The sequence below is a fragment of the Balaenoptera physalus genome, assembly GCF_965194825.1.
Source record: "Balaenoptera physalus genome assembly, chromosome: 14".
Lineage (NCBI taxonomy): Eukaryota > Metazoa > Chordata > Mammalia > Artiodactyla > Balaenopteridae > Balaenoptera > Balaenoptera physalus.
In genome coordinates, this window is record NC_138893.1 from 36,097,961 (window position 1) to 36,111,489 (window position 13,529).

Consider the following 13,529-nt stretch of genomic DNA (forward strand, 5'->3'; position numbering starts at 1 on the left):
GGAACTGGCTGGTTGTGAGAAAGGGGGAAGTAAAAGGTAACTTCAGGTTTCTTAGAGTCTATGAAATCAGTGGTGCCAGTAAAACAGGAGAGGAGGAACAAGTTGGAAGAAAAGGTGTTCCGTTTACTTTTAAGCATAAATATATGGAATTTATAGAAGCAGTGAGAGCAAATGATGTTGCTAAGGAAAATATAGAAGAGAAAGGAAACAGGAAGAGAGAACCCAAGTTGTTTTAGTATACACAACAAACTTCTTCTAATTCTCCATTATGGGAAATTTCAAACTTACTCAAAAGTTAAGAATTCAGTGAACCCCCATTATATGTAGCCAGACAATCATTAACTTGTGGCCACTTATGATCATCTGTATCTTCCCACGCTCCCCTCCCTTGATTATTCTGAAACAAATCTCTAGGAGTTGGGACCATAATCTATGTTTGTTTGTATGATTCTAAATTTTGTGTTGTTGTTTTTTTAATTTATTTTTTGGCTGTGTTGGGTCTTCGCTTCTGTGCAAGGGCTTTCCCCAGTTGCGGCAAGCGGGGGCCACTCTTCATCGCGGTGCGTGGGCCTCTCACCGTTGTGGCCTCTCCCGTTGCGGAGCACAGGCTCCAGATGCACAGGCTCAGCAGCTGTGGCTCACGGGCCCAGCCGCTCCGCAGCATGTGGGATCTTCCCAGACAGGGCCCGAACCCGTGTCGCCTGCACTGGCAGGCAGACTCTCAACCACTGTGCCACCAGGGAAGCCCTAAATTTTGTGTTCTTTATACAACACCTTCCCTCCTTGACGAAGCCTCATCCAACCTCTACCTGAATATTTTTAGAGATAGAAGGCGTGCAGTGCATTGAGACAGTTGTGTCCTTTTTGACTGGCTCTAATTGTTAGAAAGTTTTCCCTTTTATTGAGTTGAAAACTCTAGCAGATTTATTATTTTGGCAAGGACACAAGAACCCATGCTGAAGTTAAGAGTAGATTTAGACTGCAGAATATTTTTATATTGGGTTTGTAGTAAACCCTTTTTCTCTAAAGATCACAGTGTTTGCAAACGGTTTTACTGCTGCCATGTGATGGAGATGTCACCAGCTGGCATTCAGGGTGCTTATAGAACAGTCTTGAAGAAACATCTTGGAGCAAAAACATATTTTAGATGTTAAAAAAGAGTATCTCAGATCCACATATGAGAAGAAGGCTTGGCGTCTCTTGTAGGTGTAAAATTTTAAATATGTATTTTTAAAATGTTATCAGAGTAACACATATTTTTAAATTAAACATGTTTTTTCTTTTAAACTTTTACTGAAGTGTAACTCACTGCTTAAAAAGTATACTAACTGTAAAAATTTAGTTCAATGAATTTTTACAAAATGAACAAAACAGCATTCAGAACAAGGAATAAAATTATTACCAGCAACCAGAAAGTCCCTCATATGCTACGCTACCTTCCCTGCTCTGCCTAAGAGTAACTACTCTCCTGACTTCTTACCACCATTGCCCTGGGTGCAGGGCAGGGAGGTGCCTGTTTCTTAACTGTACATAAATTGAGCCATAGTGTTTACACTCATCGTTTTTCTAGCTTCTTTGACTCAACAGTATGTTTGTGAGATTAATTCATGTTATTGTGTATTGATGTAGTTTGTTTATTATATTTGCTGTGGCGTCTTCCACATGTACCTCAATTTATCCCTTCTATTGTTGATGGACAGTTGGATATTGCTGTTATGAATATTCTTATACATGTTTTTTGGTGAAGATTTATGCATATTTCTATTGGCTATCTAGGATTGCTGGGTCATAGGTTAAGCATCTATCCCTGTGTAGCAGATAATTGCCACACAGTTTTCAAAGTAGTTACGGCACACTAGCAGTTTCACATCATTTTCAACATTTGATATTGTCTGTCTTTTCATTTGAGTTAATGTACATAATTTAAAAATCAAATATAACAGAAGGACTTAGAATTAAAATCAACAATTACTTCCCTAAACCCTCTACTTTCCTCCCCTAGGTCACACTCTTCAGAAGCAACCATAAGTACTATTTCTATTTTTAACAACTTTTAAGAGGCAGTGATTAATAACACAGGTTTTGAAGCCAGGCTGCTTAGATTCTTTTCTTGGCTTCACTACTTATTAACTGTGTAACCTTGAACAAGTTATTTAACCTGTGTCTCAATTTCCTCATCTACAAAATGGAGATTAATTATAGTACCTATCTCATAGAATTGTGAGAATTAATAAATATAATGACTTTTATTATGTGGTAAGTACTCAGTAAATGTTAGCTATAGTAATTAATTATGATGTTACCTATATTTTGCTCAACAAAGTCATACAGCTGTCTTGATTCAGCTACTTTAGATGTTTTCTATTGATTCACTTCCTGCTAAGATAGATGAAGATTTAGCTAAGTGATATCCTCTCTCACCTTCCCTTCTGTCTTTTCCCAATCTAGTTATGTCACTATTTTCAATTCATTCATTGAACTACATCCTTATTTATATATAATAACATTTATGTTCTGTTCAGACTTAAATCTTCCTTGATTGAAATATTTATGTTATTGTTAGGTCTATACAATTTTTTTTATTGCAGAGCTGCCTAATATGCAAGTTTATGCTTCGTTTTCTATATTCCAGTTTCAAAATCTTTATGCCATTAAAGCACTATGTTCCTAGAGTCAAGCTTGAATTCTTTTTTATTCTCTTACCAAGTTGCCTTAACCAAATCGTCAAGCTTTAATTGAAAAAATGAACCTCTTCCTTCTCATGTCTTCTGCCTCTTCTATTCATTCCCTATTTCCTGGAGATCTCCTTCTTGGAGTTTTCATCACCTTCCCCAAATTGGACTTCTCTCTTGGTTTGCCAGACCTCTGTCATCTGGGTTTAGGACATCATTGCCTTCTTGACTTGGATCCACTATTTTCTGGATCACTTTCTTCTTTCTTGCTTTAGGCCCTCATTTTGCTGGCATGTATCTTCATGTAACTTTTTAATAAAGTATGCAGTCTGCAGCAAGGCTCTTTGTACTCTCTGAACCTGTTGTGTGAAATGGGGAAATGATTTGCAACCGTGCCTCACCATGTTATTGTGAGTGAGGATCAAGCACAGTAATATACGTGAAACCATGACCATCCTTGTCAGATAACTTCAGACCAGGTTTAGAGCGTGTATTCCAGCAGAAAACAGGTCGGTAATCAAATCAGCCTCAGGAACTATAGACGAGGCTCCAGAGTTATATTTGAGTTCTTTTATGGACAAATTGTGTCCCCTAAAATGTTGAAGCCCTAACCCTCAGTGTAACTGTATTTGAGGTTATAGGACCTTTAAGGAGGTAATTTAAGTTAAATGAGGTCATAAGGATGGAGCTCTAATCCAATAGGACTGGTGCCCTAAAAAGAAAAGGAAGAGATACCAGGAGTATGTGTGCAGAGAAAAAAGTCGTGAGAGGCTACAGCAAGAAGGTGGCTGTCTGTAAGCAAGGAGAGAGGTTTTACCAGAAACCAGCCCTCTTGGCACCTTGATCTTAGACTTCCACTGTGAGAAAATAAGTTTCCGTTTTTTAAGCCACCCAGTCTGTGATATTCTGTTGTGGCAGTGCTAGGAAGCTAATATAGGTTCCAGTTTTGGCTCCAGTGTATAGTGTTGGTGAGACCTCTAGGACTGTTTCCTTATGTACAGTGTGCTAATGCCTGGTTTGGGGGGATTAAGTGAGCAAATAAATGCTTTATACAGTCAGTACCTGGTATGGTAGCCATTCAACAAATCTGTGTTTTTCATAAGCCTTAAAAGGGGCTTTAAGTTATTTTAATGGAGCTGTGTCATTTATGGTTTTGTTTCTTTAATCAGATAATTCTAACTAAACATTTACATACCAAAGCAATGACAAGAGCAATTATCTCTGGGTAACTGGGTTAAGTTTTTTTCAAAGTACCTTTATTGAGATATAATTCATACTCCGTATAATTCACCTATTTAAACCTACAATTCAGTGGTTTTTAGTACATTCACAGATATATTACAACTATCACCACAGTCATTTTAGAACATTTTTATCACCTCAAAAACAAAACCCCATACCCTCAACCCATCATCCTCCTAGCCCACCTACCACCCCCAACCCTAAGCAACCACTGATTACTTTCTGTCTGTATAGATTTCTCTATTCTGGATTTTCATAAGAATGAAATCACATAATTTGTGGCTTTGGGGCTTACTAGCTACCTACCTCTATTTGAATTTTTTTTCTGCTCTTCTCTCTCTTCTCCCCTCCCCTCCTGCTGGCACTCCCTTTATGTGTATGTTAGTATACTTAATGGTATGATTTCTCTAAGGCTCAGTTTATTTTTCTTCATTTTTTTTCCTCTGTTCTTTGGCTTACATAACCTCTGTTGCTCTGTCTTTGAATTCACTACTTTTTTTTTCTTCTGACAGTTCATATGTACTATTCAGAACCCTTTTGGTGAACTTCAAAATTGCATTGTACTTTTTTTTTTTTTTTTTTTTTGGCTGCTTTGAGTCTTTGTTGCTGCACGCGGGCTTTCTCTAGTTGCGGTGAGCGGGGGCTACTCTTCGTTGTGGTGCACAGACTCCTCATTGCGGTGGCTTCTCCTGTTGCAGAGCACGGGCTCTAGGCGTGCAGGCTTCAGTAGTTGTGGTGCACGGGCTCAGTAGTTGTGGCACACGGGCTTAGTTGCTCCGCGGCATGTGGGATCTTCCCAGATCAGGGATTGAACATGTGTCCCCTGCGTTGGCAGGTGGATTCTTAACCACTGTGCCCCAGGGAAGTCCCTATTGTATTTTTCAACTCCAGAATTTCCACTTGTTTTTTTAAAAAATTATTCTTATATCTATTGATATTATATATTTGATGTGACATTGTCATAATACCTCCCTTTACTTCTTTAATCATGCTTTAAAAAATTTTTTGTGAACATATTTGTAAGGGCTATTTTGAAGTCTTTTTCTGTGAAGCCCAATACCTGGTCACTTTAACTGGCAGTTTGTGCTGACTGCTTTCTTTCTGCTTTATGGAGCATGCTTTCCTGTTTCTTTATATGCCTCATAATTTTTGTTGGAAACCAAATATTTTAGATAATATATTGTAGTAACTCTGGATACTGGTCCCCCTCTCCCAGGATTTATTATTTATTTATTTGTGTTTTAGTGATTTGCCTGGATTATTTTAGTGGAGTGTTAAGTCTCTGACATTGTGCCTTTTGTTTTCAACAATGCCCTGGGACATTGTTCTACACACAAATCCAATCAAAGTGTGGGAAGAGTTTAGGAGCTGTTTTATGTCCTGCCTTTCCCTCTCCTTCTCCCTCAGCAAAATCTTTGAGCCAGGGCTCTGGAGCTAGGGTTGGGGACAATGGCAAGCTTCTCTGTGAGTGAAACCCCCACTCTAGCTGTTGGACACTAGATGGAGGTGGGATGAGGGGTGGTAGCAGCCTGAGGTTCTCTTGGCTTGCCTCTCTTGGCATAGAACCACTGTTTCATGAGCCAGGGCAAGGACAATCAAGGCTTCAGTATTCTTAGTGTGCTATGCCCAAGGTAGAGTCTCTGTTTCTCAAGTGGGAACTCGGTCAAAGAAAGGCGCTCCCAACTTCTTGACCATTCTTTCCTGGAACTTAGCCTAGTAATAGGTGATCGAGGGCCAGATGAGAAACATTGATGCCCTGCTCTTAACCAGGAAGAAAGCCCTCTGACAGGGTGCTGGGGAAGTGAGGCAGCCTGTGTTCTTCACTTCAGCAGTCCAGAGTGGAATCTCTTCCCTGCTGAGCAATCTTGGCTCCAACACCACAGACTCTCACCTTTCTTACCGTATTTCTATAGGTTTTCTTGAATGGACGTTTCTTTGTTTGCCCTTAGGACCATTTCCAGAGGCTTTAATATTTGTTTTAATAATTTCACCAGCTTCACTGGGAGCAGGTCAATGGAGTGTCTCATGCTGTCATTATAAAAGTCCATCTTCCCAGGTTGGTGTTTAAAGTTTTCTACAAGAGGAAGTACAGATAGCTTGTAAAAGAAGGTTTGAGTGAGGGGGAAAAGAAAGGGAACTTGAGTGAGAAAACAATGACATTTTTAAGTTGATAGGTTCACAGGAGATATAGGCTAATGAAGGAAGGATTTTGTGGTATGATGGGAAGATAAAAGGAAGGGATAGAAGTAGCCTACTTCATTGTTTGGCTTCCTTTATGAGTTTGGGCTATTTAAAGACTTGGACTAAAAGTTTTGAAAACCAAGTGTTCTTTGTGAATGTTTGGTTTCTGTTTAGTAGCTTGAACAAATAGCTTTTGTTTTGTTTTATTGACGTATAGTTGATTTACAATGTTGTGTTAATTACTGCTGTACAGCAGAGTGACTCAGTTATACGCATAGACATTCTTTTCCATTATGGTTTATCACAGGATATTGAATATAGTTCCCTGTGCTATACAGTAAGACCTTGTTGTTTATCCATTCTATATATAAAAACTTACATCTGCTAACCCCAACCTCCAACTCCATACCTCCCCCAACCCTCTCCCCCTTGACAACCACCAGTCTGTTCTCTATGTCCATGGTTCTGTTTCTGTTTCATAGATAGGTTCATTTGTGTCATATTTTAGATTCCACATATAAGTTATATCATATGGTATCTGTCTTTCTCTTTCTGACTTACTTCAGTTAGTATGATAATTTCTAGTTGCATCCATGTTGCTGCAAATGGCATTATTTTGTTCTTTTTTATGGCTGAGTAGTATTCCATTGTATATATTTAGCACACCTTCTTTATCCATTCATCTGTCAATGGACATTTAGGTTGTTTCCATGTCTTGGCTATTGTGAATAGTGCTACTATGAACATAAGGGTGCATGTATTTTTTTGAATTATAGTTTTGTCTGGATATATGCCCAGGAGTGGGATTGCTGGATCATATGGTAATTCTATTTTTAGTTTTCTGAGGAACCTCCATACTGTTTCCCACAGTGGCTGCACCAACTTACATTCCCATCAACAGGGTAGGAGGGTTCCCTTTTCTCCACAGCCTCCCCAGGATTTGTTACTTGTAGACTTTTTAATGATGGTCATTCTGACCATTGTGAGGTGGTACCTAATTGTAATTTTGATTTGCATTTCTCTAATAATTAGCAGTGTTGAGCATCTTTTCATATGCCTTTTGGCCATCTGTATTTCTTCTTTGGAGAAATGTCTCTTTAGAACTTTTGCCCATTTTTCGATTGGGTTGTTTTTGTTGTTGTTGTTGAGTTGTATGAGCTGTTTGTAAATTTTGGAAATTAAGCCCTTGTCAGTCGCATCGTTTGCAAATGTTTTCTTCCATTCTATAGGTTGTCTTTTTGTTTTGTTTATGGTTTCCTTTGCTGTGCAAAAGTTTGTAAGTTTGGTTAGGTCCCATTTGTTTATTTTCATTTTTATTTCTGTTGCCTTGGAAGACTGACCTATGAAAACATTGGTACGATTTATGTCGGAGAATGTTTTGCCTATGTTCTCTTCTAGGAGTTTTATGGTCTCGTGTCTTATGTTTAAGCCTTTAAGCCATTTTGAGTTTATTTTTGTGTATGGTGAGAGGGTGTTGAACAAGTAGCTCTATCCCACTGTTTAGTATGTTATTTTAAAATGGAATACATTTTTTCTGATTTTAGTTTATTTTTGTGCATAAATCCTTTTAGCAAACCCCCTAGAAGCATTAATAAACCCAAATTAGACTTTACTACTTATAACATTGAAGTCACACACCTGTGAGAAAATTTTTAATCTAATTTTAGCTTTATACTTGACAAGAAAAGTTGATTCATGGAGCAGCTGTGATTTAGCAAACTTGGATTATTATATTCAAAGTTGCTAGTGTATGTAGTGCTTTTTGTGATTTTTTTTTTAATAGAGTGACAGTTATATGTTCTTCAGGAGCCATAAGGCTTGTTTATTAAAAACACTCAGCTACAACATCGTATTAACATGATAAATGTAGTTTCCTTTTTCCCTCTTAAAAATTTGGTGCCAGTCTGTCTGAATCAAATGATTTCAATGGAAATTAGGAAACTAAAGGGGCTTTCTGTTTTCCATCTGTTTCCAGAAGCAAGAGAAAAGCACTGAGCATTGTCTGTATACCTCCTTATCTTTCCCTAAGAATTTTTTCTTTAATCCTGTTCATTGGGAAACCGTAAAATAGTATTTCTCCCTCTCTATCAGTATCTTTCAGTATAAATGGTTGTGGGCTATTCATATTTTCTAAATGTTTGTTTCATTTTTTATGTTGGATTTTTATAAATCAGATCAATACATACTTCAGTCCTGATAGTGTGTGTGAGGGGTAAAGATAATTGTGAAACCAGTTCACATTTGAGATTTCAAGGCATAAGTGCCCAGCAATTTAAATGACTGCAAGATAAAGAAGAGTGAAAGCAGTGCATGTGGTCTGCTGTGATGTAGGACCTAAAGCTGATTATAGAAAGTGTTTAGGGTTTGGGTAGGCTTTGAGGAATAGGGAAAACCTCCAGTTGGTACAAAAGGCTTCAGAAAGCAGGAATATGCATGGCATCTTCTGGGTACATGAGGTGACTACACTTCCTAGATTGGAAGGTTTCTAATAAGGAAAAATACCATTGGAAAGATTAATTGTGGTAGACCTTGAATATGAAACCAAGAACTCTTGACTATCTTTTATACTATGTGTGGTTAGTGAGAAGGCATTAAAGCTTTTGAGCAGACAAATGTCATGTCCAGTGACAGCGTGTAGGGTTAGTTGAAAACTATAGGCCCTCAAGCCCAATTTTCTCATTTTCTTTGTCCTTTGCTTTAATGGAGGAGTATGAATTATGTTTCAAATTAAAGTTTTTAAAGCTTACAGTTTATAACTCACCACAAGCTTCTACATAAAACCCAAGAGTATTAACAGTGAGCACATAAAGACCTGAATAATTCATAGGTAACTGAAGTGTTACGTAGTCAACTAGTCAAACTAGCTTGAATTCTGGTTATGCCCCTCACTGTGTAATGTTGAACAAATTCTTTAACCTTTCTGACCCTCACTCTTTTCATCTGGAGAGGGAAGCTAATCATATTGCCCACTCAGGATTTTGAGCATTGAATAAGATATAAAGCATGTAAAGCTCTTAGCACACTGCCTGGCAAATAGTAAACATCTCTGATAAATACCTTTGCTGCTGTTAATTGTTGTTGTTGTTATTATTATTATTTATCATTATCTAGTACTAATTGCTATCCAATTTTATTGTTTCCATGGAACATTGCATTCTGAATTTTGATCTTTTACTGTAGGAACACTCTTCCCATCGGGTCCAGAAAGAATCTCTCTCCTGTCCCACCCAAGTTTCAGGGCCCACTGGTGGCTTCTAGATTTTCTTTTCCTTTGTTCTAGGTGTCCTGCCTTGTCAATGAGGGCATGCCAAAAAACCAGGAAGTCTGGGTGCCACCAAGAAAGCACTATTTGCTGCCAGTTATGGGGGAGTGTGGTAAGCTCTGGTTTTATAGGGCACATGCAGTATTAGATGTTCGTTCTGTGTTGTTTTCCTACAGGTAGGTTTTGTTATTACGCTTTAAAGTGTGGTGTTTATTATTCAGAAATTTAGACTTATCTTTACTTTTGTCAGGTTTAAGCCGTTTTTCCCATTCCAAACCTTGCAAGGATTCGAAGAAGATGATGAAGAGCATATCCATATACAACAATGGGCACTTACTGAAGGCCGCCTTAAAGTTACATTGTTAGAATGTAGCAGGTATGTTCTTTGTTTTGTCATTACTACATTATAGGAAAGAAAGTACACTGAAAATGTACTTGAGCAGTATTTGTGTTTATTCCCCACTGTGTTAATTTATATTGTATTATCTGTAAATTCTTTAATTGTAAATTTCATAAAAGTAGTCCTTTCCAACTTATAAAAAATACAAACTATATTTTAGAAAGCATTCTAATGGCGGGGGTGATCATTTATCCTGCAGTAATTTCCAAACTTTTTAGATACATAATGCTCTGTTGGCATATTTCTTACTACCTATTAGAAAGCTGTTCATAGCATAACAGTTTTGAGAACTGTTTTTGATAATTGGAAATACCCTGGAAGGTTGCAAAACCAGACTTGTAAACTCCTGTGATTCTTAAAATTTTAGAGCTGGAAGGGAATCTCAGAAATAATCTTGCCCAGCCTCTTTATTTTCCAGCCCCATAGTCTAAGCTGTGTTCATACTTTGCTTGAACTACTCACTACATTAGCCTCCTTACTTATCTCCTAACACTGGTTACCATTATGACAACCAGAATGAGCTTTTCAAAATGCATATCTGATCGTCACTTTCCTACTTAAAATTCTCTAATGGCTTCCCCATTCCTCTTAGAATATAGACCCAAATCTTTTTCTTGGCTTGCATGCCCCTCTTTACCTCTCTAGTTTCTTTCTCCACCCAGCCCCTCACTCACAGTGCTTCAGCCACATAGGCCTTCCTAAGAGAAGAGGTTGGCAAACTTTTTCTCTAAAGGGCCAGATAGTAAATATTTTAGGCTTTGTGATTCACATGGTTTCTGTTGCAACTACTCAACTCTGCCTTGTAGTGTGAAAGCAGTCATAGATAGACAACAGGTAAATGAATGGGCATGGCATGGCTGTGTGCCCATAACACTTTATTATATGAATTTTATAATTTTTATGTGTCATAAAGTTCTTTTGATTTGTTTTTTTCAGCCATTTAAAAATGTGAAAACCATTGGTAGCCCACAGGCCGTATAAAAACAAGCAGTGGACTGGATTTGGCCCATGGACCATAGTTTGCCATTCCCTGCCTTAGATATTTTAACGTACCAAGCTCCTGTGTTGACTCTCCACTATTTTCCTGGCTGAAGGCCCTACCCCATCTTCTGTTCCTTGAGACTAGCCTTTCTTGCTACACCTTAAAAGCTGCCTCCTTACTGTGTCTCCTGATCATTCCAACTACAAATATACTATCCTTATGCTACATTTCTGTGACCACTTATTTGATGCTTAATCACTCTATGTTTATTTTCAGCCCATAATAAAAAATAAGTGCTTGAGTCCAGAGGTTTTATTTTATACCAAATATATCTGTATCCTTGCTAATAGGTTAATTTTGAGTATACTAATAATATGCTAAATATTTTTTAAGTCTTGGAGTGAATCAATATTGTGTACAATTATGTCAGAAAGTCTAGTTTAAAGGGAATTCTTTTATCAAAGAAAGACTGAATATGCTGTAAATTTTGTAAAAGGGACTGCAATGTACAGTAAAATGATATATACAATAAAAAATACGGTTCTACATAAGTCTGAATTTGAAGTAGCTAAGCCAATACGCTATGGTAAGCATAAGTATTAAATATCTAATTATAATTTGGGCTTGTCATATTATCATTTGGAAGGATGTTTTTCAAGTGGCCTGTGTCTGAGGAAATTTTGGACTGATTCTTTCAGTGAATTTTCTTATAGATTCATAGGCATCAAAATCATAACATTGGATTACCTTTTCCAAAATAATCATAGCAACTTCTAAACATTTTAAAGGCAGCTTTGTACAAAATTTCTTGACTCTCCTGTTGTTAATTCCTACCTACCTATTCACCCGCCCATCCCCAAACTTGCAAAGATAGCCTTGAAGAAGATTGATTGATTGATTCATTGAACAGATATTTAATGCAGTGTATATGATGTGTAATAGGTACTGTGCTAGGAACTTTAAAAAACTAGTTCTTTTGTCTTGGTGTTGCTGATGGGATTATGGATTAATTATATGTCTGTTGTTTGCGGCTTTTTAACCACTAGCTATTGTTGTCTCCTTTGCTCAGCATTCTCTTGCTTTATTTGAGATACTGCTCACTTAAATCCTTGGGTCAGCCTTGAAGCCAAGACTGCATGAAGGCATTGAGAGAGTGTAGTCAGGCATTATTTAGGTCATGTTGAATTGAGATAAGTAATACAAAGAAAAACATTACAATTTGTGAAGTATATGTATCCTATTTTATTTTAATAAGGAACTGTGTAATAAATCTCTGAAAGAATATACAAGAAACCAATAAAAATTTTTATGGGGAAAAGGTTGAGGGAACTGGGTTAATGATGATGGACAGGGGTGAAGGTGAGAGCCAGACTTTTCACTATAACCTTTTTTATACTGTTTGATTTTTGTGACTGTATCACCTTGTCAAAAAATTTAAAAATAAAGACCAGTATTTCTGGAGAGTTGAAGGAGAAAGCATGGACAGTAGTTCATGTTCTCATGTTAGTCCTTGTAGGCCAGCACCTTTCCCCATGTGACAGCTTAATCTTGGGAACAAGCATACTATCTCAATAGTGTTTTAGTCACTATCTTTATAAACCCAACCATGTAAAGTTGCTTAGTGTTGTGGTGCTATGTGTTATTCACACAGTTTAAGGATTACTTAAAATTGTTAATGAAGGAGAGAATAAATTACTAATTACTATTTTCAACTTATTCCTGCTTTTTTATTCTTCTCATATTTTTATTAAAATCTTTCTTACATTGTTGTTTTTCTTCTGAACATTTTTGTTAGTAGAAAAAAAAGAACTCTCAATTCATATAGATTACAAGTTTGTAAGATTCAAACTAAAGAGGAGATACTACTGTAATCTAAATATTTTCATTTTTCCTGCTTTTGAATATAAATTCATCTTGTGGGGTTTATTGTAATCTCTAAAACAGAAAGAAAGTGACACTCTAGAGAAAATGGAAGAACAAATAACAGTGCCCCCTTTTTTGGAGGAAGGACAAAAAAATGCTTATCATTTATTTCAATTTTGGAAATTTAAGGCTTAAGACATCTTGAGATATTTTTACCGTGACAACTTCACTTAGTGATGTGAGAAGATTTGAAACAAATAGAGGAAAGTTTTAGAATGATCAAATTTTTAAGAGCACATAAACCAATTAAGATTAGAACATATCCGTAGACCACTTGTATGTATATAACGTTTTGAATTAGCTTACTGTCACGAGTTGAAGTTTCTTGGGTTCTTAACCTTTAACCTTTAGGCATACATATTCACATTTCTCCTGCTTGAGCGAGCACTATTTAAACATGTCCAGGTTGTTATAATATCATAGGGATCACTTAGTGTTGTTATAGTTTTAGCTTAATATTCTTATAAATGTTTATTTTTTAAGCTTTTTATTTTTTTAATAGATCTTTATTGGAGTATAATTGCTTCACAGTACTGTTAGTTTCTCTTGTACACCAGAGTGAATTAGCCATATGCATACATGTGTCCCCATATCCTCTCCCTCTTGAGCCTCCCTCCCATCCTCCCTATCCCACTCCTCTAGGTCATTGCAGAGCACCGAGCTGATCTCCCTGTGCTATGCTGCTGCTTCCCACCAGCTAACTATTTTACATTCAGTAGTGTATATATGTCGATGCTACTCTCACTTTGCCCCAGCTTCCCCCTCCCACCCTGTGTCCTCAGGTCCATTCTCTATGTCTACATCTTTCTTCCTGCCCTACAACTAGGTTCATCAGTACTTTTTTTTTTTTTAGATTCCATATGTATG

General features: G+C 37.1%; 1 protein-coding gene across 3 annotated transcripts in view; it reads left to right on the plus strand.

Annotated features, from left to right (window-relative positions):
- Positions 1-13,529, plus strand: part of PDZD8 (PDZ domain containing 8) — a 96,327-nt gene that overhangs the window by 25,435 nt on the left and 57,363 nt on the right. For 2 of the 3 annotated variants that reach the window (XM_082424751.1, XM_082424750.1), the window contains one exon: positions 9,608-9,733. The exons of the other annotated variant lie outside the window; for it this stretch is intronic. In XM_082424751.1, coding sequence (XP_082280877.1) covers positions 9,608-9,733 — 126 coding nt within the window. The remainder of the gene's footprint in view (positions 1-9,607; positions 9,734-13,529) is intronic. 3 annotated transcript variants of the gene reach the window in all.